Genomic DNA, 25913 nt, shown 5'->3' on the forward strand with positions numbered 1-25913 from the left:
CCAGCATGTGAGGTCATTTACCTAGCAGGTTAATGCTAGATCTAGCATGTTCTAAATGATCTTGGACTACATACTGATATATCTGTCGGTCATTTTATTAATAAATTATTCAATTCTTTAAAAAAAAAATTCCAGGCTTTAATAAAATGTTTTTCTTTTCCTGAGAGGTTTTGCTTTTTACAGAAAATAAAATTACCAATAATTTTTATCTTGTCTTTTCTTCGGACAACAAAGGATCTAAGGATTGTGTTTTCTTTTCTTAAAAAGAAAATCATCTATCCAATAAATTAGGGCATTTGTAAGAGGAGGAAGAGGATGATGGTGGTAGCTGCTATTTCCAATCAGTCGAGGATAAAATTCTATCTACTCATTCACCGAACCAACAGTAACAACAACCAGCTGATAATTAAAGCAAGTTCAGACCTGTTTCTGAAATCTTAACCAAGGCAAATATGGAATATGAAAGATCAAAGAACATACAGCAGTCAAAGACACACAAGCATCAGAAGCTTAGCTCTGAGTGAACAGAGCCCAACCTCTCCCAAAGGTATGCAATGACAACCAGAGACTCACGGACTTGCAGAGAGCACACAAAGCTAGTCTCATGAAGGTAGGAACTGAATGTAAAAACATCTGTTTCGATGCTGAACAGAGAAAAACTGATAACAACTTGGGGTAGGACTTTACCTTTCAAATTGCTACTCTCATTCAAACATGACACTGAGGCTTAAGATAGTAAGGACCAGGGGCCAGCAAGCAGAATAGGGAGTCTGGAGATCCAAGAAGAAGATGAGTATAAGAGGCAAGATGGCTAGATAGTGGCCACTCCAATCCAGACCTCCTACTGATGTCTAAAGAGAAGTAATTTACAACACCACCCAAGGACTTAGAAAAGTTATATTATTGTTTACAGGTACAGACCAAAACCGTGCTTGGCCCAACAAGAAACTCTGCTAGGAACCAAACCCACAGGGCTGGTAGAGGTCAGTCAGGGCTGGTAGAGGTCTGGTTTAAAGAGCAAAGTGCAAATCCGAAGAGTTCAGCACACAAGATTAGTTTTCCCCAAGGTGTGTTTGCTAAGTTCTGGACGGTGTTTAAAAGGCCGAGGGAAGTAGGCCAAGTGTGTCTGCAGGCCAGCGGGAGAGCTCAGTCCACATGCTGGAAAAAGAATTCTGCTTACTTTAAATACAAACAACACTCAAGAGAGCTGGAGGAATCCGAGGCTGGAAAGGGCAGGAGGCTACAAGAGCTAATCTAAGCATCACTGAGGAAGAACACAACCTCTGAGTCTCAGGGAGCTGAGATGCCTTCAGGACCTGGTCAAAAGTGAGACAAACTATACCAAAGAAGACAAGTGCACCAGAGGTTTGGCAAAGATCACAAAGAAACCCAGAGCAGCCAAGTCTCAACAGCACTGCTGTCCTGAGGAAGGAAAGGCCCTCACTGATGAGAGGCACTATCAGGACACTGCTATGCTCATCCAACACACTGACAAATTTAAATAATGTATTATGGGGTCAGGGGTAGGAGGGGTGGCTTAGTGTTGAATAGTGCTTGCTATTCTTGCAGAGGACAGGACATATCACTGTGTTGGTGTCTGTAACTCTCGCTCCAGGGAATCCAACACCATCTTCTGATTTCTGCATGCAACTGCACAAACCCACTTCAGACACATAATCAAAAGGTAAAAACAAACCTCTTTTTCCCATTTTATGTACATGAATGTTTAGCCAGTACATGTATATATACCATGTGTGGGCCTAAAAGACCAGGAAAGTGTTGGATCCCCTACAACTAGCATTATATATGGTTGTGAACTACCATGTGGATGCTAGGAATAGAGCCAGGGTCCTACAGAAGAGCAGACAGTGCTCTCAACTGCTGAGCATTTCTTTAGTTCAATAAAATCTTTAAAGTAATTATTATGGAGCTAGCAAGATGGCTTCATGGGTAAATGCATTTGCTGCCAAATCTGAAGACCTGATTTCAATCCCTGTTGCCCCGTTGATGGAAGAATTGACTTTCACACAGGTGTCATGGCATGGGCATGCCCACAGATATACACACATGTGTACATAAATATATGTTTAAAAAATAGGAATGTGGATTAGTAACCTACTGGCAAAAGAAACAATAGATAGCCAGACCAGATAATCCAGGTACTTTCAACATTCCAGCTTCTGGACCCATTCCATACCATCCGACACAGTGTACCATATAAACATGGACATGTGTCAGAAGACAACCTCACTAGAGTGCTCTAAACTAGCCCACTCTGGCTCACAGCTCTACAGCTTTTCTCTAACCATGGCCATGGGGGACAAATTCACACCCTAGCTGGAAATATTCCCTCTGCTCATCTGTTCTTCAGATTCTACCAACTGCACCTACTCAACAATTCCTAACATTCCACCATCTCCCACGAATCAGACAACACATCTCCATAACTTCTCTCCTTCCACCCTTTTTCTCTGTCTTCTGCAAGCAATCCATGAACCCATAGCTTCTCCAGCTTCTGCTAGATGTCAGCCCTGCATCACAGTAAAGGCATCCGTCAGTCTCCCAGGTACTTAGCCCTAACATTCATTCACAATGCCAGCAGCTGGAGCTGTCTCATGCTACAGAGATGACCTGCCTGTCACTCACTCCCACATGCGACCCTCAACTCACAGGAATACTTTACCACTGACACCTTGTGCAAGGTCCTATCCTCCTGTTGCAGTATTTCTTTTTTCATGCTTTAACAACCCCTAATCGGATATCCCACCAAGTTCTGAGTCTCATGTTATTATTCGGCCTGCTCATTTGTGGCCTTAGATGTCAGCAACATCCCAGGCAAGCTTTAGCTGAATCTGAACTGCTTGCTTGCCTTCTGTGCTGAGATGCTGGAGTTGAGCTTTTTCAGAACTGCACCCTCCAGCTTCCAGCACTCACTGGGCTCCTCCCTTCAGCCTCTATTTTGCAGTAACTCAAAATTCCAGCCCGCCAGCTTCCAAGCCAAGATCCCAAGAGGCAGATCTTGCTTTATTTCTGCCATAACTCACATCCAACAAGCTCTCAGGTCAATCTGAAACCAATACCCGTGTGCTGGGTTCCCCATTCTACCAAACCCAAGCACGAGCACCTGCACATGGATGGTCACACTGGCCACTTACTGCCTTGTCTTAGCTCACCTACCCTCTTCTCGGGACATCAGTCAGTGTGACCTTATGAAACCTTAAGTCAGATTATTTTTGTCTAAAGAGCTTCCATGACTTCCAATCTATGCAAAGAAAACAAACATATAAGCAAGTCTAATGTCCTTGCAACTATCTAAAGCTCTCTCAGGGTCCTAGCTGTTTCTGCCTCCCACTGTCTGACCCTGTGAGCTCTCTTGCAGAAGAAATATTCCTTTCTTCTCAGTTTCGAAGTCTCTATGTTCCTAGACATTAAACCAACTCCAACCGAGGCTACGACCTTGTACTTTGGTATCTCTGGTCTGAAGCTCTTGTCAAATTTCCTTCTAAACATCCTAAGTAGCCAACAGCCCTCCACTTTCCCAGCCCTAGCTCCTTCCTGCCCTGGGTTGGTTTTCTATAAAACGCTGTTACTGATTGCCTTAACTTCTGCTCTAATCACCTCTGCTAGCTAGCAAAGATAAGGCAATAAACAGAATATTTGCCACCTCTGCTAACTGCATGCCCTAGGACAGGACCTGGTGCATTCCTCTCGCCCAATCTGAATTAAAAGAAATGAATGAACCAAAGTACAACAGCAGCCTCAGCAACACTGCATAACTACAGTGCCCTTCAGAGGACTAGTGTTCAGTTCCCAGCACCCATATCAACTGGCTCACAACCGCAATTCCAGCTCCTCGGGATCTTACTCCCTCTTCTAGTCTCTTCTGATATCTACACTCATGTGGCATATGCTCACACAGACACAAACACATATGCATAAAAAGTAAAATAAATCTTTCAAAAGAAATCACACATGAAGACTTTGCCCAATGCTTCTAGTTGTACAACACAATCCACACTGTGCCTCTCTGGGACCCCAGACATCCCAGGCCTCGCACCTCTCAGAGAGGCACAGTGAGGTGAAGAAGGACCTCCTTAGCTCTTCTTTCATTCTCCCAGAATATGGGACTATTCTGGCTACAGCAGTGGGATGGTATAAAAGAGATTTGATCAACAACTCTATAATACGTATAGCTATAGGTATAAACTGTTTCTCACACAAAAATGAAGTATTTCAGAATTGAATGTGGCTCAAACAAAAAAAATTAGAATGTCTTCTGTTAAAACAAGTAGTTGACTATTAGTGTAATAGTGGTTGGCTCTTACTATACTCTGATTCTAGCAACCACTACTACTTCCTCAAAAAGGCAGTCAGAGAGTCAAAGCTAAGACAGAGTAACCCCGATCTCATGGGGTCATTAAGGGATAAAGAGCAGAGTGGGACAGTGGGACGTGGGGCCACTGAGGGAGGGAGCATATCTCAGCTGGCGGGAGAGGCTAACTGGTGCTCTGCCCTAAGCACGAGCCCTGGCACTACAGGAAAACAGGACAAGGACTGAGGAGGAAGGCTGCAGAGGTAAAGTTACAAAGAAGTGATTCCAGGGACAGCCATGCAAAAATGTGTTGGCTGTAACATCACCTGATGGGATAAAGACACTGTGACTCAAGAGCAAGGAAAAGGGTCAAAGGATTACAGGGCAAGGTCAAAAGCCATGGCTAGCAGGAGGCCCTGGAGAGCTCTGGTTCTCCTCTACACGTGGTAAGGAGGGCAGCAGGTCTAAGTGAGATGGTAACATGACCTGACTTCATCTCTGACGGTCCAGGGAGGCTGCTGTAGTTCTGGCAACATAGGATTTAGCTATGGTGGGAAGTGGAAATGGGAGGTGTTGGATTAATCCTGGAGGTGGAACAAGTTGCTGACAGACTGGGTGAATGGATGAGTGACACTGACTAATCTATGACTCCTGGGTTTCTAATGCAAACAACGACTTCCATTTGAAATATTCCTTTCTTCTGAGTTTTGCAGTTATTTTCATAATCATGGCCTATACCTCCCCATAACAATTATGCACACTCTCTCTGTGTCTATGTGTGTATGTGTGACTCCAGTTGTGGAGTCAGGTTACAGCTGGGATCCTGTTTCTCCATAACTGTCATCATCTCTGGGCCAGCAGGGCAACCAGAGCACATTCACCCATGTGTTCTGTTACCATGGTGATGGCAAGAAGCACCAGAGAAAAAGCCAAACTGAAGTCCTGTTAAGGCAATGTCTGCCACCATGGCACAGGCCTTAATCCTGAGAAAACCAGAGACAGACCTGGCTCTAGAACTCAGTTGCTTCAACTGTGGATTGAAACTCCCTATGGGGTTCCATAACTTTTATAACATAACTTAGATCTTTGAATATACAATAATCCAAAACTAGTTCAACATAAAATTCAGACTGAATCCAGGCTATGTCTGGCAGCTTGCCTGTGCTGTGTCACAGGGCTTCATGGAACATGGGACATGGAAACTCCACACTGTGCACACTGGTAGGTCCAAGGCCTGAAACACTTCAGCTTGGATTAATAGCTTGCATTATGAATCACCTTACTTTACCTCCACAGATAAAGGCTTCTGCTCTTATAGAAACATGGCAGCTTAATTATGGAAAATAGTCTTCCCATGCTTTTCTACTTCATTGGCATGTATCAAATTAGGGTATCTCTGGATCGTATTTGCAACATTTGTTGGGTTTTTTTTTCATTTATTTATTAAATGTGTGTGTTATTTGTTGAGTATGTCTCTCTCACACACACACACACAGACACAGTGTTAAAAAGAGAAAAATGAAAGAAACCTTGGAAGAAAAGTGAGCAGAACACACAGCTTGGAGCAAGAGGACAGACATGAAGAAAAGGAAGTGGAAAGCCGTCCTGGAGGAAGATGATCAAGTGGGGCTGCGGAAAGGGCTCAGGAACTAAGGATACTCACTGATCTTCCGGCTGAGTTCAGTTCCCAGAACTCACATGACAGCTCACAATCAGTTGTCGCTGTAGCTCTAGAGGAGCCAATTCCCTCTTCTGACCTCTGCGGACACACACCTCATGTGCACAGAGCCACTCACAAACATACTATATATAACTAAAAATGCTTTTATAAATAAATAAACACAACATACATAGACAGATATTTTAAATGATAGTGCAAAAGGTGAAAATGGTCTTGGTCTGAAAGACACCTGCAAAGTTTTGTAAATGAAATTATGGTTTTGCTGTGTTTAAACAGTAGATAAAAAAGACATTTTAACAGAGATCTTCAGTTTAAAAACACTTGAGAATGGAATATGAAGAGGGGGGTAGCCATTAAGAAAAGGGACCATTCCTGCAGAGGACCTGAGCTTGACTCCCAACACTCACATCTAGTGGCTCACAACCACCTGATCCTATAGCTCCTGGGGACCTCATGACTTACTCTGATGCACATATACATGCACAGGTTTTTAATTTTCAAAATACTTTTAAAAGAGGAAAAAAAGTGACAATTATCCTACACAGTATTAGTTATAAAAGACAAGTGACGGAAACAAATTTTTTGCCATGAGCACACACAAGAGAATAAGAAATTGGGCCTTCTGCTCTGAGCCCTCTATTGAAGAGACGGGGAGGTGGGTATCTTGGCACCAAATTATCTGGATTAATGCCAATTTGCACAGCAGGTTAATAAATTAAAAATCACTACACTTGTCTGTTCTGCATTTAAAATTAGTCTTAACAATAAAACATTTCATTTTTCTTCCTCATTCAAAGGCTTCATCCTTTCAGTTATGTTAGGGACTATTTTAGATAGGCAAGCAGCATTCCGCATTCATTAAATGATAATTACTTAGCAGCTGTTGACATCATGCAAAGTGCTAACTAAGCATTACAGTAGGCAGGAAAAGTTCCTCAGGCATGGATGATGTCATGGAGATGGGGAAGAGAGGGGAACAAAGGACGCCTGAACACGGAGTTAAGAGATCTCAGGTAAGAAGCTGGAGGTGACAGATGAAAGCACCAGGAAGACTGGTGGAAGATCCTCCAGGACTCCAGTTCTGTTGGCTGGGGGTAGAAACTGATCTCTCAGCTTGAGATCTTCTTTGGCAAGTCCATAGTCCTTCATGTAAATTCTAAGTACCTACAGCCATTCATCCATCTTTAATATTTCTTCACAATTCTAATCCACTTACACTTAGTCTGTAATACCAGGGGAAAGGGACACTTACAGAGTGTCATCCAGAAATAAAGGCAGGGATAGAGAAGAGGGCTTCTAGGCTCTGTGTCCACCTAAATCTGAAAGACCTGGAAGGCCTAGCTGGGAGTTTATTGCCTAGTGAAATGACAGCTTCTGTTCTGCTTCTAAAGCACACAGGAGACATGAAAACCTGTCTTACTTCCTACAGAGATAGTTAGCATTTGGTCAGAAATAACTGAAATTTGCTAATGGTTACAGGACTGACAGGAAGCCCTGACTTACTTGTTCTAACACTAGAGAAGAAGCCATGTTGGAGGCAAAACACACAGCTTTGTACTGAAAACCTGGGGTTGGGGGAGAACAGAATGAAAGAAACCAGACATCAGTTCTCAGCACAAATAAAAATGAAAGCATTATAAACTTAGTTCCTTTGAGTAACACAAATAGACTTAAAGAAAAAAATGTAAATATATACAATTAACTTCAAACTAAGTAGAATGAAAAGAAACAAGCAACCGTGCGTTTCTGTGTCTCTTCAATAATCCTATGAACAGCACAGTGTATCACATGAACACTAACAGGTTTTCAAACGTAATTTCTCTTCATAGATGCAGAATGGGTATTAGAATCTAGTCTCTTGGAAGGCAGGCCTGCAACTGTACCACATACTGCTTTATCTCCAGCTCGCCTCAACCCAGAGCTCAGTACAGCTCTCACTGTCTGCTTATGAACGGGAGAACGAATGAATGAGAAGGGAACCTTAGCCTACCACATCTGAGAAGCAGCACACCATGTCTGAGGGGAAAGGAGCTGCCATGTGCAACTAGATTAAAAGTCACTCCAATAGAATCAGCCATACACCATCTCATGTAAGATTTAACCAGAAGCCCTGCAGTCTAGTCACAGACTGAGAGGAAAATACGAGGAAAAAGTTAAAAAGTAAAACCGAGGGGGGAAAAGTCAAGTAGATGAAAAAGCTCATGACAGAGCCTCTCCTCAGCCAGTTCCCCACTTTTCTTCATCAAGTGTAGATTGCTGCCCTGCTTCCTGTGTATTCACAAAGCCACTGATATTACCAAGATTTATATGTTATGTAATATTCCAAAATGCTGGCTTTGATTTTATCAAAAGGAAAAAATGATGACTCTATTTCTTTAGGCTTACATTTCTGTTTCATTTAACTCTTTGTCAATTATCTGCTTTCACCCCGTGCTGGCTAGTCTTATGTCAACCTGACACAAGCCAGTCATTTGAGAAGAGCAAACCTCAGCTGAGAAAATGCCTCCATAAGACGGCGGCTATAGGCATGTGTGGAGTGCATTTTCTTAATTAGTGATGTATGGGGAGGGCCCAGGCAATTACAGGTGGTGCCATCCTTGGGCTGGTGGTCCTGGGCTCTATAAAAAAGCAGACTGGGCAGGCCACGATGAGCAAGCTAGTAAGCAGCACTCCTCTGTGGCCTCTGCAGCAGCTCCTGCCTCAGGTTCCTGCCCTGTCTGAGTTCCTGTCCTGACTTCCTATGATAAGTAGTGATATGGAAGCATAATCAAATAAACCCTTTCCTCCTCAAGTTGCCTTTGGTCATCATGGTGTTTCATCACAGAAGTCCTAACTAGTAACCTTAAATAGGGCATACCCCTTAATGATCTACTTTTAATTCTCCCCAAATAAAGTAACTGCTTAGAAACAGCAGCCCTCTCCTGGGTGACCCGTTGAATGATGTCTACTCTCGTTCAAATCTAACACATGTTCTAATACATTTTTCTGAAGAGTTCACTTAAAGTGGGTTGTCCTAAGTCCACTTTGTACTGATGCAACAAAATACCAGAGTGGGAAGAGTATAAACAATGGCTTACTGGGCTTACAGTTCTAAAGGGTGGGAAACCCAAGACAGGGGCCTTAGCTCATGGGGTACTTCTTGCTAGATGACTGGGTAGAAAGTCAAGCAAGCATACACACAGGAAGCATAGATGGCACCACCAAGGGACTGGCACCCCTGTCAATCAGAAGGGCAGTATGGGTGTGGTTTTCATCCAAGGCCCTAACTTGGCTTCCTTCCATCAATTAGTTAATAACTTCAAATCAGGCAGAAAAATAGCCACAGACTGATGTCTGAATGAGAGAAAATTTCCCAAACGTTTTCAGGAAAATCAATGATATTATGAAGAAAGCGTTGTTTGGGATGAGAGTACATAAAAATAAGCACACAGTTACCCAACAAGAGTTTGAACTTTTAATTATCAGACTCTATACTCTAGAAGTGATTGTTTATGATGTCACCCAGACGGCTTATGAAACTATCTAAAACATATTACATTAATTATTAATAGTTACCTTCAGAAAAGGCAGTAAGGGCTCCCCCTTATTTATGTACAGCCTATAAGCTGTGCTTCAGGTGACAGCACTGATCACGCAAAGCCTCCACCTAGGGTGCCCTTTACCATGCCTACAACCTGGCTGAGTCTGTCACAGACTTGTCCTGATTGCCTCAGCAGCTTACAGGCAGTAGCCCTGAATCTGATGGCTAACAGAAGACTTGTCCAGTGTCTTACTGGACTCATTTAAAGGTCTAGAAGAATGTCACACCTCTCATACCCGACCCCCAAGCTGACTTTTGTATTTAAACTACTCACCTTCAACTCTCCTGGCCACACTACCTGTACTGACTACTTTCTATTACTGTGATCAAATACCTAACAAGAAGCAACTCAAGGGGAGAAGGGCACAGCAGCAGTAAAACTTGAGGTAGACGGTCACATTATGTCCACAGTCAAAAAGCAAAGAGCAGAGAGGAAATGGGGTGGGGCTACAAAATTCAAGGCCTGCCCCTAGTCACCCACTTCCTCCAGTTGGGCCCCACCTCTAGGGCTGTGGATCAAGCTTTCAAACTCCTGAGCCTATGGGGGTATCTCCCATTCAAACTCCACTCTTCCTGTTAACTCTATGGGCTATCTCAACATGGTACTAAACTCACACCTCCAGGCTCTCCACCTTCTCCACTCACAACTTCTGCTACCCATCAAGTTCATCAAACAACTCTAGTTACACTTGTGTGTGTGTGTGATAGATACATATATTTGTATGTATACGTATACAGATATATCATATAAATATATATAAATATCATATATATGTATATATATCAAATATCAGTATGCAACTTCCCAACCTGTATAACCTTAGGTAATTTCCTTCTGCTTTCTCTTTCTGTTTCCTCATCAAGAAAATAGAATAAAGGTTCCCACATCACAGAATTCCTAAGAAAATTACATGGCTTAATATTTGTAACACGCATCACAGCAACCTCCACAGTGTTTACTATCATTATCAAATACTTTCAGTATCACCTGCACAAGTTTTAGATTTCAGGACATAAAAACAAACATTGGTTCAGGAGAGACTTTGCAAATCCCTCTTCCAGACACACAAACCTCTCAGGCACCAGAGCACAGAGTACGGAACATACACCTGGCTCTGGAGGAACTAGGCAGTGTGAAGAAACAGGTACATAGGGAGATGAAGAGATTCAAGCAGAAGTGAGGCAGAGAGGACAATATGCCTGCTTCTAAATGAGCAGAGACAGACAAGCAAAACTTATCTTCAAGGACTGGCATTTCCTGGAATGCAGTTCTGCATCTGAAACCATTTTCAAAAGCAACACGCTCACTTCCACCCACCCGTCTATTACAGAGATTCCTGAACGAATGAAACAATGTTGTCTTCGTCACTCAAAACACTAACATGGTTCAACTATTTTATAAATATCACAAGTCACTCCACTTTTCTAGTAGTTAATAAGAGAACACATCCCACAACATGAGCAAATTTCCTGAGGACCGCTAGACAAAGTACATTTCTTATTTAAAGAAACTATAAATACTATGATGACAAAAGCTAGCCTCGCTGAAGTCCCACCCAGAATCCCAGAGGCTAATTGCTGCATCTTATTACAAATATCCCTTACCATTGGTAAGTTGGTACTGTAGAAGAAAGCAGCTTTCTGTTATCAAGCCTCACTTTTAAGCCACACACTTTGCAATGATACAAAGCTTAAGTTTGGTTCTCTTTTACATAACTAAGGAGGTGCACTGACAAACATGATGTGAGTCCAACAACTGAGTAGTATAGTGTAGTCAAGGTATCTCAGACTGGGATGGATACAAATGCAAGCATGGCTACCTTCCCAGTTACCTTTTAAATGCTTCCGCTGGGTTCCTCTCACACTCTCCAGGCTCTAGGAGACTTTGGACGGCTGGATCCCTCAGCTTGTCCTCATAACCTTGGAGGAGTCCGCTTTGGCAGATCTGGGCCACCAGACCTCTGATAAACCCTCCAACACACAAAGTGTCCGAGTCCTGGGCTTTGCAGAAGTGGAAAGCCAAAGCCTGGCGATGCAGACCTCTCTGCAGGCTGGCAGGTGAACTTGGCCACAGGAGCTCAGTGCACAGGGCTGTCTTCCCACTGCCAGGCCCTCCTACCAGCAACACACCCCAGGAGGCCCCCTTTCCAGAGATGGCACTAGCATTATTCCCAGCATTCCCAACAAGGGACTGTGCATTGGCTGCACTGGAACAGCAGCTTGATTTCTCCTGGAGGCAGTGCTGAAGTTTGTGGAAAACCCATTCCCGACAGTAAAACTGCTTCCCTTGCAGGAGACTCGTTTGGGCCATTTTGCAGACTTTCTCTTCCCAAGGATTAGTCATAATAGGTTTTGCTTTGCTTTGTTTTGTTTAAATCTTCAGTGTGGGCTAGGATGCTGATACATTACCACAGGCTTCACGTCCATTTGGGCATAACTTATATGAGTTAACTGGGAATGACCAGTCACAGTGAAATGCAACAGTCTCAGAGTTCATTTGGCAAAGGAATGTGCACGTCTTTATTTGGTTCCATAGCCTTAATTAGCAAAGGATATATTTACTTAATTGTCAAGCAGGATGTAAAAGTGGCTTGTCCTGAAGCTGGGCAACACCATTCCTGGATCTTTTGGGGTCACAGAACTCTATGGCTCAATCTGGAGTTCATGTGATGGTAGATGCTTCAAGTACGCAAATGAGAAAGCACATCTGGAAAACAGAAGAGAAGAGCCAGTGCTTGGATCTGTAGAAAACGCCCCCACAGCACTACAAGCCTCAGTTCTCTATCTGAAAACGAGATGCAGAAAAGCCATCCATTACATTAAGTGGCACCAGAGAGATTGCATTTAGACAGGATGTAGGTAGCGCTGTGTCTCTCTCGCTGAAGGATGAGCATTCCGAGCCCAGAGCCTAGTTCTTGCCAGTTTCAGACATCTGACTGCAACCAGGGAACTGTTTCAAATTAGAGTCTCTTATGTGGCAAAAATCACAAACCTCTGTTGACACCTTCTTAATGGAAAACATTCATAAAATAAAATTTTCGAGATGACAGATTCCTAATAGACCTGTTTCCAGGTTCCTCGGTGTTCCTGTGCCCAGGTAGTCAACAATTCCCCAAACTAAAATGAAGCAAACAAAAATGTCTTTAGTCCAAAACACCGCGTTAAAACCCATTCGTTACAACTCACCCCAGAAAGCACTTTTAAAAAGTTACATGGTTACCCCTTAAATAAACTCATTTTCCTTTTTCTACTTTTTTTCTTCCTCCATGAGTATACTTCTAAGACAGATTTATTTTTACAGAATTAGCACAGATTTTGAAAGCCTCAACTGTCGAAACGGAAACAAAATGGTACTTTATGCCACCTACAGCAACACCCTGGATTTCAGCCTGAAAGCCCTCGCAGTGTAGCTGTGCAAGAGCGCCACTGAGGCAGCTCAGGCACCCCGTCCGTCCGGCGGGGCTTCTTTGTTGATAGTTTACAGACCCTAGGGGAAGCAAGGGGATGCGGCTGCACCGGACCTGCTCCCGCAGAAGGCCGGCTGAACCCGGGCAGGCAGTGCCCACTCAGGCCCAGGAGGACGTCTGCTTCCCCGAGTGCTCGCTGCCGCCGCTCCAGCCCCGGCTCAGCTGACAGACAAAGGCTCGGAACGAGGTGCTGCCCGGTGTGGCGCGAGCAGGGCGCGGCCCAGGTCCCGCCGCGGGCGCCGCCTCAAGCCCCGGGAATCCAGAGAGGGTCTGAGCCGCCCGACCCGAGCTCCGCTCCAGAGGCCGCTCCACCCGGCCCGCTGCCCGCGGTTACCTCAGTCCTTCCAGCTCCACGCTCCCGGGATCCTCGCAGCCGTTCCGCCGCCCCGGCCCCCGGTGCGCTCCGCCTCGCACCCGCCTGCGGCTCCCGGCCGCCGCCAGCCCGGCCGCCCCGCACAGCGGCGCTCCGCCCAGCCCCCACAGCCGCCACCGCCGCCGGCGCAAAGACTGTCTCAGCCAGCCCCACAGCCCCGCCCTCCGCGCAATCCCCGCCCACACCGGGCCCGCCCCGCGCAGGCCACGCCCAATACCGCCCCGCTGCACGCAGGCCACGCCTCTCAATGACCACGCCCCTCCTATAGGTCACGTCCCTCATAGACCCCGCCCCTCCCGGTTAAGCCCCAGTCTATTCGCTCGCCTCTCGCAGGTCTTGCCCAATCGTTCTTTTTTTCTACAGGCCCCGCCCAGATTATAGCCCCGCCTCATCTGCCCAGCCATTCCTATCAGGCCCCACGCGCTGCGACTCCGCCCCGCTCCGCCCCCTGTCCTCAGCACCCGCATAGAGCCTGGTCGTTGTACAGCGGGTGACTGACTCTGTGCGGGGTGGCGTCCTATCCCAACAATCTCGGCTTCGTGGCCGCTTTGTGTGGCTGGTCCCTGGGCTTTCCGGAGAAAGCTAAACTGCATCGGGCTCCGTGCATGGCTAGGAAGGCGGCTCAGTTAGGCCGGCTCAGGCTGAGGGGCGGGGCGTTATTTCGTGTACACTTCACTCACTGCACCTGAAGTACTTAGCACCTTGTTCGGGTTGCAAGTGAACCTAAAGAAGAGTACATTCTCCAGAGCTGCATGAAGATTGATTTTTATAAAGCTAAATTTGGGTTGATTTCTGCTTAAACTGCTTTAGTCATTACTTTGCCTGTATCTCTAACAGCATAGGGCAAGTCGGTAAGTGGAAAGATTAAATAGATGTTTTAATTTATTCTGTATATATAATTTCCATTAAACTACTTGCTAAGTTAATTAACGTAATAATTTTGGCCTGGACCAGAAGGTAGAGAAACCTGGTTTAGTAGGCCGTTCCCATTGACATGGAACAGTTCTTGAGAGACAGAGTTTGTATGTAGCTTAGGCTAGCCTTGAACCTGACTGTCCTGCTTCTACCTCACAAGTGCTAAAATTACAAGGCATGGATCGTGCCTGCTGAAAACTATCATTAGCTATAACTGTCACTAATCTTCGGGCCTATTTGAATATCTTTTTATTTATGTATAGTTCACAATTCACCTATCATTTTGTTTTTCCTAATAGAAAAACTAACAATAGCTTACATACAATTTTATCAAGTTTATCTTTATTAATCGCCTAAATACTAGAAATAACATTATTTACTCTTGGTAATATACAGCATATTATTTACTCTTGGTATATACATTAGTTTTGCTTTGAGACAGGGTTTCACTGTGCAGCCCTGGACGTCCTGGACTTTCTGTGTAGACCAAGATGGCCTCAGATTTATAGAAATTTCTTAACCATATTTTCTCTAACAGAAGAAACTGGCATCTTTCTTGGAAAAGGCATTTTAAAAATACTTTTCCTTATTATTACTTTGTTAGTAAAATGTTCTTAAATCTTCAGAGTTGCATAAATCTGAAATTATTCATACCTTCAAACATATTTGACACCTGTAGACTAATTTGTTCTTTTTTAATTTATGTTTTATTGATTTCTTTTTGTTTCCCTATTAGAGGTTATGTCCCTATTTAGCTCAAAGCAAAGTGGCTGAATAAAGTAGTCTCCATTTCAAATTTCTTATTTGAAAACTACAATTTTTTTATTCCCAATATTTTTATAGATTATTTCTTATCCATATTCACAGTTATATCCTTCAACAACTATGGTTGAAAAACAAATTCATACTTTTAAATTTTATGTTTATATTAATGTTTAAGCATATATACATGATGCAAAGTTGTATTTCTTCACATTTTAATCATTTATATATAAAATAAGTTTTCATCCAGTTAGGATCAGCACCTCCAACCCAAAGTTTCACCCCACAAACTAAAGTATTAAAAAGCACAAATAAAATCTCAAACATGTGCTTTTGTATTTATACTCTTACAATAAAGGATGTTTCCTCCTTTCTGTGGCAGAGAAAAATATCCATTTTTATCTAAGCCTCAATTTCAGTCATTTCAGCAGGCAGAGGCCACAAACATCAAAGCCGAGATTTTAGAGATTTTAAGTATGCTGTTTTGAAAATGCAGAGTACTTCTGCTGGTGTCTGACATAAATCTGGGGTTTACTCACAAAGTCAAGCTTTAAGGAGTTGGGCATCTTCTGATTATGCCACAGATTTGAAATACCCTGCCTCATGTGTGCTTACTTACCAGATGACATGGTCTTTACTGCATATATTCTGGAGAGCTTACACTTGATTCCCACTGAGTCTCAGGAAAACACACATTGCATGGGTCCAAGTGTGGGAGACAGTGGCTGACCACAGCATAGAACAAGTTTACAAATCTACAGCTGTGTGTGTGTGTGTGTGTGTGTGTGTGTGTGTGTGTGTGTGTGTGTAAGAGAGCACTAGCCATTCCTGTAAAGTTGTATTTTATGTTTTAAGGTAGCTCACCATTCTAGAAAGAAAAGTGATTTTCTTATGGAAGGGCTTGGGAAGAAATTACCCCAAGAGGCATTACCTGTTTCCCCACAAATTTAAAGAATTCTCCACAGATTATGCCACATGCCGCTCTACAGGTCAGAGGCTGGAAAAAAAGAAAGGTGCCACACCCATCCCACATGACTTTTAGTGTTGCTATTAGTACAGGTATTATTTGCACAAGCCTGCAACATACTGGTTATGCTGAGTGAACTTAACAGAGATGGAACCCATAGGAACGATTTTACTTTGTAAGAATATAATAGCTCATGCCTAGAATTCCAGCACTCCAGTGCTTGAGGCAGGAGGATTACTGAGAATTCTAGGACAGTCTGGGCTGTTTAGTAAGACACTGCCTCAAAAGATCAAGACAGAGGGACCTGAGCTTAATAATGGAACGTCCTGTTGTTGCCGTCCTCCTGAGTACCTTTGGGAGGAGTCTATACATAAGCTTTACATGTGGAAAGTACTTTATTGCCTGCCCTGTTCTAGAAAACATACTGAAAATAGCTTTTGCTTGTAAAACATAAGAGGTCCAGGTGTTTTTCCCTCAAAGGATAGGGGAAACTCCAGATAAGTTGTGTTTTGTAGAATGCTGGGCCAGCAGGGTGAAGACCTTCGAAGTACAGTTAAGCAGCTGATTGCAAAGCTAGACAGAGCATCAACTGTCAGAAGACCCTAGTGTTACACCCACAATAGGCTTAGTGGTGCGAATTTAGAACTTACCCTGGTTCACCTCTCAGGGGCAGAAAGGAATTTGTAAACTTCAAGTTAGGGTCCTCTAAGCATATATCAAGCACTGGCCTTGCATAGAGCTTTAGTGACCTTCTAACTTCAACCTCAAAGTCATCCTCTACCTTTCACGAGGAGGTTCTGTTCATAAGCATCCTCTGAGCCACATGTCAAATACCTGAGAACCTTGGAAAGCAACTTAGTAGCAAGTGACCTTCATGAGTCCTATGTGGCCCGTGCCATATGGTCATCGAGAGACATAGCAATAATCACACAGAATGACACCAATTTGAGACTAATGTTAAGTGCCATCTGTTAAGGTAAACTTCTGTAACTTTATTATGTCTGCTACACATCCTCCAGTGAGACGGCGAGGAAACTGGCTAAATTAATCACTTCATTAGCTTGCATATAATTTGTTAACGTGAAGGTTCCCAGGGAAATGAAAGACACCGTTTAATCACTTGTCCTCAGGCGTCTGTGATCCCGGCCGCTCACCTCACTTTCTCTTGTTCCAATCCACTGCTATCTGCTGAGCCACATTGGTAACTTCAGATGGCAGCTTGCCTTCATGAGAAAGACCCGACATGACACGCTAGAAAGCACAAGGTTAAATAAACTGAAGCTAGCGTCTATGAGAGTCACAAATCTAGTAGGATATTCTCCTCAAGGGCTGGCGAGAAGATGGCTCTGAAGTTGAGAGCTGAGTGCTTGCAGAGAACTGGAGTTCAGTTCCCAGCACTCACCATGGTTGGCTCATAACCTCCAGTTCCAAGGGGATCTTACCTCTCTGGCTTCTGGGGACAACTGCAGTGACATGCACATACCTACATGCACACACACACACACATACACACACACACACACACACACACACTATTACATAATGATAATAATAATGATGATAATAATAAAGACAAGAAAGCAGACATTTTCCTAAGGTCTCTAGAGGCTCCCATGAGCCCTTCAGGTCCTGTTCTATACAGCACCCACTGAGGTGCACTGTGATGCTCATACACATGACAGAAACAGCCTGCAACACAGCAGGAGGCCTGCTCCTGCTGCAGTGTCTGGGCAGTGTGTTTCTGTTTGTTTAAAGTTAGGCTGGCTGTTTGCTAGCCACCAAGATGTAATTCATAATTTTCTTAAGTCAACTGCAGTAGGTGCCTATATTTTTGATTAGCCTGACATACCATCCTTCTTTTAGGGGGTGTTAAAATCCTTCTGGCAGAAAAATGTAATTGAGATTCCAAGTCAGCACTAAGTTGATTAAAAGAGCAGCCCCTGACCAGTGAGGCTGTGAAACACTGTCCTGTCAGTGGTGGCTTCGATGGCAGAACATGGAAAATGTCCTACAAGTGCAAAGATTTCCGTTCTTCAAAAGAGAGGCAAAAATGGTAATCCCCTGCCCCAACCCCAGCTACCTGCTTCTCCTAGGCACCCTGTTCCCCTGCTCTTCTCAGTGGGTGTCCTTAGACAGTCTTCTCCATGTATCCTGTGGCCACATTAGAATGTGACAAACATAAGAATACACCAGCTCCAGGCCTGGATCTCTCACCTAGGAAGGCTGACATTTAAGAACCATCATGAAGAAAGTCATTACCTAATCTGAGAGGCTGAGCAACCAACCCCTCAGGGGGCCAGCGAGGACAGTCCCAGCCAGCCCAACATCCTAGGAAACACTGATGTTCCAACTTCACCACCTCCAGTACCTTAAACTACACTGCAGCCAGCGCCAGGATTGTCCAACTGAGCTTGTGAAGCTTCAGGAACTCCAGGGCTAACAAAGTGACTGTAGTGTCAGAGCTGTACCCTGCTGGGTGATGAGAGAAGTCACAGAGTGACCCTCAAACACAGGTGGAACGTAATAACTCAGAATCTGGAATAGAAAATGCTCGCCTGTGCCTTCACAGGCTGGGTTAACAAGTTTCCAGTCAATGTGCAGGAGAGTCAGCTGGAAGGTGAGCCTCTGAGAGCAAGTGTGGGGGGATGATTATGTTAGTTGGGGTGGGAAGAAGTGCCCACTGTGGGTGGCAAGCATGGCCTGATTGGGATCGTGAACTATACACATGGAGAGCATGAGCTGAACACATGTTATGTCTTCTACAAGTCAACACCCAACAAAATAGCCATATATCCTCAGCTAATTCTAGAAAGTGGGTCTTATTTCAGAAATTTGGCACTTTCGAAGATGAGATTATTTTAAACTAAGAAAGTTAAAGTCAACTAATTTTTAAACATTGGTACTGGTTGGCAGGTATTCCATCAAACAAGAAAGTCAAATTTTTATTTAATTTAAATTGTTAAAAATTAAACAATATGTACCGAAACCCATTAAGATAAATGTTTTTTCAAAGGTAATTTACTATATGACATAATAGTTGGCACTGGCTGTATCTTCCCCAGATAAGTTTGTTATTTGATATGATCTTGGTACTGTGAGCATGTATTATAACACATGGTAGTTTAATTTGGCTGAGTGTCAAGTAAAATGAATGGAGAGTATTCTATCCCTTATGTTCTTATATGCATTCATTATTTGCTTCCGGAAGATCTTAGAAAAGTCACACGCACGCACAAGCAACTGGTACTTTTCTGTGACTGATAAGATACAAGCTGTGCTTTGCGTGTGCCCACACGGCGCAGACTAGAAACTCTCACACAGTTCCTGAATGTCCAGAAGAACAAGGTGCTACCACTTGATAAGGCAACCCAGGGTTGCAAGAAAACACTGCAATCAGAGTATGCCCTGAGGACAAGGCAGAAACCAAAAGTTCATTGCAGGGAACTGCCCTAATTTGCTTTCAAATGTTGCTAAAAGCAATTTAGGGAAGGGTTTATGTGGCTTACATCTTATAGTCCATCTTGAAAGGAAGCCAGGGAAACCTGAAGGCAGAAACTGAAGCAGAAACCATGGAGGAATGCTGCTTACTGACTTGCTTCTCAGTTTTGTTCAGTTCCCTCCCCCTCTCTTTCAATTAAATTTTTTTTTTTTAAAAAGTATGATGAGCTGCCCGCATTAATGTCTGTGCACCAAGTACAGGTAGAGCTCCGGTGGGAAGCCAGCAGAGGGCATTGGATCCCCTGGGACTGTGGGTGCTAAGGATTGAACCTGGGTCCTCTATTAGAGCAACCAATGTTCCTCTGAACCACCTCTCCGGCCCTCTGTTAATTTCCTTCTACAGCCCAGGTCCATCTGCCTGGGAATGGTACTGCACACGTGTGAGCTGGACCCTTGTGTATCAGTTAGAAATCAAGAAATATCTCACAGTTATGGCCAAGGGCCAGGCTGATAGAAACAGTTCTTTAGTTGAGTTCCCTCTTCCCAGTTGTGTCAAGTGGATGACCACAATTAGCCAACACAGGAGGCATCAGAAGGAGTGCCCATCAGAAGGGGACACTGCATACAAAGGAAACTTCCCAGTTTCAATCACAGAAGCCTGACCAGTTTTAGGAAGTCTCTCTGTAGTGTTCTGAGTACGAGGTGATTGGCAGCAGGAGGGTTTAGTGTACCCCTGCTGGCTTAGAAACAGCAATGGCCATTGGCAAGGATGGGACAATGACCCAGGGAGCTAGGGCGGAAGCCTGGCTAACTGCCAACAGGAAATGGAATCTGAAGACAACATCTTAAGGATACTAAAATCTCCCGATCACAGAAAGATGTCTGGAACAGAAGTTGGAGTCCCACAGCCAGCACCTTGACTTAGACTTCATAAACCTAGAGTCACCTGAGTCTGGCTGAAACTGTGGGATGATAAGCAGGTGTTATTTTAAGATGCTGAGTCTTTGATAGCTTGTTTACCCACCATAGGAAACCAATAGAACACAGTACCACAAGGGCATCAGAGCAAATTCTTAGATATGTGAGAAGGATTGGCTGGGGGTAGGGGGTGGGGAGGTCTAGGGTGTGAACCAAAGCCACTGAATAATAGATAAACCTTAGACCCTTAGAGTGGTGGTTACTAGAAACACAGACTTATTAAAAAAAAAAATCACAAACCAAAACCAATAAAAACAAAACAAACAAACAAAAGCATTGTCAGAGAAGGGGTGGAAAGGCCTTAAGGAAGAACGTTATCAGAACAGGAAGAAGGGACATTCTTGATTCATTGTGGGGGCAGGCTTAGGGACAATAGTCCCTGTGGCTGCACACAGGACAAGCATTGACTTGGTAAGCTTGGTCACAGAGCAGTGGAGACTGCCAAGTGTCAAAGGTGAAGCCCTGCCCTTTGTTGCCCTTTGCGTTAGTATCAAGAGCAGCTCAGGAAAGGACTGTGAAAGGCTATCGGAGACTTGATGCTCGAGAATGCCCCAGTTTCAGAACTGGGGTTCAAACAAAGACTGAACGTGTAGCTGACAGTTTTCTGAAACCCCAGAAAGAGTAAAAACCCTGAGGATTCAACAGGACTGAAGGAAGGTAGCCTCGAGGATGTCAGTCAAACCCATGCACCCCTAGGTAGCTTTGCCACTGTCCCTCCGGGTCCCAGCAAAAAACACAAAGGGCACAGCTGTCTCAGAACACAACTTTGTGTCTCAAGGACGTAAACCTAGAAACAATCGTAGAAGCCCCCAGATATGATTGAGAACATGTCATCCCCAGGAGATTGTCCAGGCTTATAATGTAGTGTAGACTCAGAACCTTCCATCCCATCAGGAAGCTGAGGCTGGCAGAACCACTCAGCTGACACAAACCACCTTTCATGGAAGAGGAAAAGGGTTCAGAGTGAAAATCCCTGAGGCCTAAGACCTAAACCACAAAGGATGTTCCCAGGCCTCACCCAGATTGGCTTTAAACTATTTTCTAAGTTTCCCATTTCTGGATGAGAATGTTTATAATTCTATCATCCTGCTACTCCCCCTCTTTCTCTTCCTCTTCTTCCTCCTCCTCTTCATCCTTATGGTCTCTATCACCTCCCTCTCTTCCTCTCTTTTGTTACTCTTTGTTTTCTTTTTTATTGCTGTTTGATTTTCTTTTTTTTTTTTTTTTCCTGAAATAAGGTCTCACTATGTAGCCCAGGTTGGCCTCTAACTCACCAAGTTCCTTTAGCCTTAGCGGTTGGGATTTTAGGTGTGTGCTACCACACCCAGCTTGAATCAGTTTCCAATTGCCCTGTAACAACCTGCCACACCTTCAGTGCTTTAGAGCAGGTGGTGAGTGTCCTGTAGCTCCAGGGGATTCAGCACCTTCTTATGGCCTCCAAGGGCATCTGCAGACACAGAGCTTACACTCACCCAGGCATATACACAAACATAAGAAAAATAATCTTAAAAGGAAAAAGAGGCATTAGCCTCTCCACTTGAATTGGAGAGCACAGGCATTGTCTCTGTGTGAATGCCATCCTCATTCCGAGGATTCACATCCATTTACTTCACCACAATTGGATATTTTATGAATATGTGAAATACAATGAAATTCAGAAAGTAGAACTTTTGAGACCCAATACTAAAAATATATGCATATGCAAAAAGGGGCATCTTATTAATTCACGCATGCATGCATATGCAAATACGGACCTCTTATTAACTCTGTAACTGTCCCTGCTGCAGCAGTCCCTCTACAACGGGTTTCGCCAGTATTTGCCTTGTGACTTCTGTGCTTTGTTCTACTGTGTGTATTCTTTGCCTGAGCCACACTCTACATACACAGCCTCTGGCCCTTGAACACTAGTTCTGGAGTTCATCTTTCCTCTGACTTAAGCTGTGACTTTCACTGAGGGCTTTCTCATCCGCACTTCCCTGGTTAGAAAGCAGAAGGTTGCATGTCTGCCACTCCAGTTGATTCCGGGTGTCCTTTTGAATGGCACCTCTCCTTCACTCCCAACTGCATGCATCTGGTCCCTGATGCCCAGCTGTGTTTGGAGATAAGGCTGTAGGTGTCCAATTAAGTTAAATGTGTTTGAAAGCTCTAACCCAGTAAGAATGGAGCCTCAAAAGAAGAGGCAGGGACAGATGTTCACATAGAGGATGGGTAAGTGAAGGCACAGTGCCAACATGGCCACTATCAAACCAAAGTCAGAGGCCTGGCCAGACGCCAAGCTTGCTGGTGTCTAAATCTTAGGCTTCTGGTTTCCAGAGCCACAAGATGCATTTCTGTAGGTCATATCAGTGTCCACTGCTTTCTCTGGTGGCAATCCTAGCAAAGGAATCCAGGGACTGCCCAGCTCTTCATATGGGACTCATCTGTTGTCTCTCAATAACAGAACAAAATCCAAACATAAAAAAGCACTCAGGAGCTCAGGTGGATGAGTGAAGGCAAGAACGAACGATATTTTCAGTAACTTAAAATCTTGGGAAATATTTACGCCAAGCTCAATATTTCTAACTTCCAAGTTCTGCCAAGTTTCTCATCTAGCTTGCCCCTCCACACTTCTGACAAAAACTACTGTCACAATGTCACTAATGACCCTCAGATGTGCTAATTCTCAGCCCCTCCCCCTTTGTCTTGGTGCTTCAAACAATGACTTTCTATCAGCTCTTTTCCTGGTTGTAACAATATACCTCACCAAAGCAACTTAGGGAAGGAAGGGTTTGTGTTGGCTCACAGAGTCCATCATGGTGGGGAAAGCCTGACAACAGAAGCATCAGTCAGGAAGCAGATGAATGTGGGTATTCAGCTTGCTTTCCCCTTTTTATTTGGTCCAGGACCTCAAGCCACAGAACAGTGCTCCCCGCTATTAAAGTCTTCCCACTTTAGAGGACCCAATCAGAATCACCCTCACAGGCGTGCCCAGGCTTGTCTCCTGCATTATTCCAGAGCTTGTCAGGTTGACATTCAATGTTAGCATTACACGTTTTCTGAGACAGAGCCCTGCTAGTTGAGCTGACTTCTTCTGCGTTCTTCTTTTGGTCCATCTCATTCATCACCCCTTCAGGGTGATGGCTTCCTGGGTTCCACATCCCATTTCTCATCTCTGGACAGGGTCACCTTCAAATGTCTCCCCTCTGCTCTTGTCTGTAGCGAAGGCTCCCTTGAACGAGCCTGCCTGGCCCAACTCTCTTCTGCACCCTGACCTCTGACAGTAACTTTTTCCCTGCTTTCACAAAGATTTGAAAGTCAATGTGTTTAGCATTGAATGCCAATGATAACTTTGAAATAGGGGAAAATATAGAACGGAGATAGTGAAGATCGTAGAGTATGGTATGGTGAATAGTTTTGCAGTGCAAACTTTCTAGAGATAAAGGAAACCAAAACAAAATCTGAATCTCTAAGGAAGAAACAGGAGGACTGGATGGCTGCCAGTACAAGAAGCCCCCAAGTTTGTTATGCTCTTGGCTGGAAGCCACTGGGGCAGGACTTAAGACATGAATTCTCTAACAGGGAGGCCGGTCAAAAGAACACCTGTGGACATTTAGAAGTTACCTCTAACGAGTAAGTTGTTAAGGCCAGCCACTTGGTTTTCTTTTTTCATTCTTTATGTTGGGTCATCAAGTTTTTATTTTTTGCCTCAGCACACATTTATAGTTTAACATAATTGAATAATCATGTTTATGTAGCTTCTAAACTGTGCTCATGTGGGAATGTACTTGCCCTATTTAAACAAAGAGTATAAATATCTTATGTTTAAATAATCATAAGCCAATTACATGTTGATACAAATAATGTAATTTTATAAAAGTTTTTTTTTTCAGAGCAATAATAGGAAAGACCATGAGAAGACTTCAGTATTCCCTCTTAACAAATCTCTTTAATGGCAGATGTAATAAAAGACAGCTGGGATCTTTGCCTGCTGGGAAATACATTCTTGTGTATTTACATACAACAGCCAAGCTGAGTGCAACATGTAGTTTACAAAGACACACAGAGTTATAACAGTTTTTCATATGATAATTAATGTTTGGCTTCATATTGCACCAGAATTTGGCAAACAAAGACATCTTAAACATTAAGTTTTAAAATGGGATCTGAGTTCATGGCGATTCATTTAGTTGACTGATTCAATTCAATCTGGTTGGTCTGTCTTGCACTATCACAGTATATTTTATTGGCATATTAAAATAGATTCAGTTGCTCTATCTTAAACTTCAGATGGGCATTTTTTTTCAGACGTGCATAACATTGAATTTTTATGATCTGGCAAATACTCACTGAGGTTGGTAGACACATTCTCTTATAGAATGTGCAGAATGACAAGAATCAACACCCAAATCTTGGGATCCCCACAAATCTCATTCAAAAGAGAGAGAAAGGGGACTGCCTGAGTAGGGAAGGAAGAATTAGGACCAGGCTTAATGGCATGCACATATGAAAATGCCAGAAAGAAACCTTTGCATCGTACACTTCTTTGTACGTCGGCTTTTGTTAAAAAAAAAAAAAAATTAAAAATATTGGCCACTTTGACAAAGATGGCCACTAGCACCCTATGATAAATATAACGTTTATGGGTGCTTTACCTGTTCGTGCACTAAGTTCATGCCTGGTGACTGAAAAGGGCATCTGATCTCCCAGGACTGACTTCAGATGCTTGTGAGCTTCCTTGTGTGTGTGTGGGGGGGGGGGGAGGGGATGTGGGGGGAATTAAAGTCAAATCCTTGGGAAGAGCAGCAAGTGCTCTTACCCACAACTTATCTCTCCAGTTCTATTCCAAGATTTTTATTGCAGTTTGAAAGCCTATATTTTGCCATCAGCAATAAATATTGCCACTTGTCTTCCTGTAGATGACAGACATATGTCTTTCACTGTTGAGAAAACCTACATTACACTCGGTAGACTAACTCCCTGACACAAAGTATGACTGTTGTGTTAGTCATCCTGACAGTTCAGGATGGTGTTCATGAAAACTGTATAGTTCAACTGACCGCTCAGAGCATGCTGAGTGGTTACCAAGGCAACGAGTTCATGCAGATATGTAGCAGGAAATACACCCAGCTGTGAGATTTTTAGTAAAAATAACCTCTGTACTTTCCTTGGCAGTGACATTAAGTCAAGCTGGCTTTGTTTCTACACTCTGTCCGTGGAGTGATGAACTGCAGTGACTTATGGCCCTACTCAGTGCACCTGCCAGCTGGATCTGGAGAGGTACCAGCCCCTTAGCCTTCAGTTAAACATCAGCATAGAGAATAAGCAAATAGCTTTTTATTATTTTCATGAAGATTCCTTTAGCCTCATGGATCCCTGACTAATGTCTCAGAGCCCTTTAATATGGTTTAAAGACATGTGTGCATGTGCCTGCACACACACACACACACACACACACACACAC

General features: G+C 43.7%; 1 protein-coding gene across 3 annotated transcripts in view; it reads right to left on the reverse strand.

Moving 5' to 3' along the window:
- Positions 1–13542, reverse strand: part of Ankrd50 (ankyrin repeat domain containing 50) — a 34416-nt gene extending 20874 nt beyond the window's left edge. Inside the window, exons 1-2 of one of the 3 annotated variants that reach the window (XM_076932320.1) lie at positions 13375–13542; positions 11406–12280 (exon numbers count right to left, since the gene is read on the reverse strand). In XM_076932320.1, coding sequence (XP_076788435.1) covers positions 11406–11917 — 512 coding nt within the window. In that variant the 5' untranslated portion in view covers positions 11918–12280; positions 13375–13542. Of the gene's footprint in view, positions 1–11405; positions 12691–13374 lie in introns of all 3 variants that reach the window. The other 2 variants (XM_076932321.1, XM_034500559.2) reach the window with 2 other exon arrangements.
- Between the last annotated feature and the right edge of the window lie 12371 nt (positions 13543–25913).

Source organism: Arvicanthis niloticus, chromosome 4, assembly GCF_011762505.2.
Source record: "Arvicanthis niloticus isolate mArvNil1 chromosome 4, mArvNil1.pat.X, whole genome shotgun sequence".
Taxonomy (NCBI): domain Eukaryota; kingdom Metazoa; phylum Chordata; class Mammalia; order Rodentia; family Muridae; genus Arvicanthis; species Arvicanthis niloticus.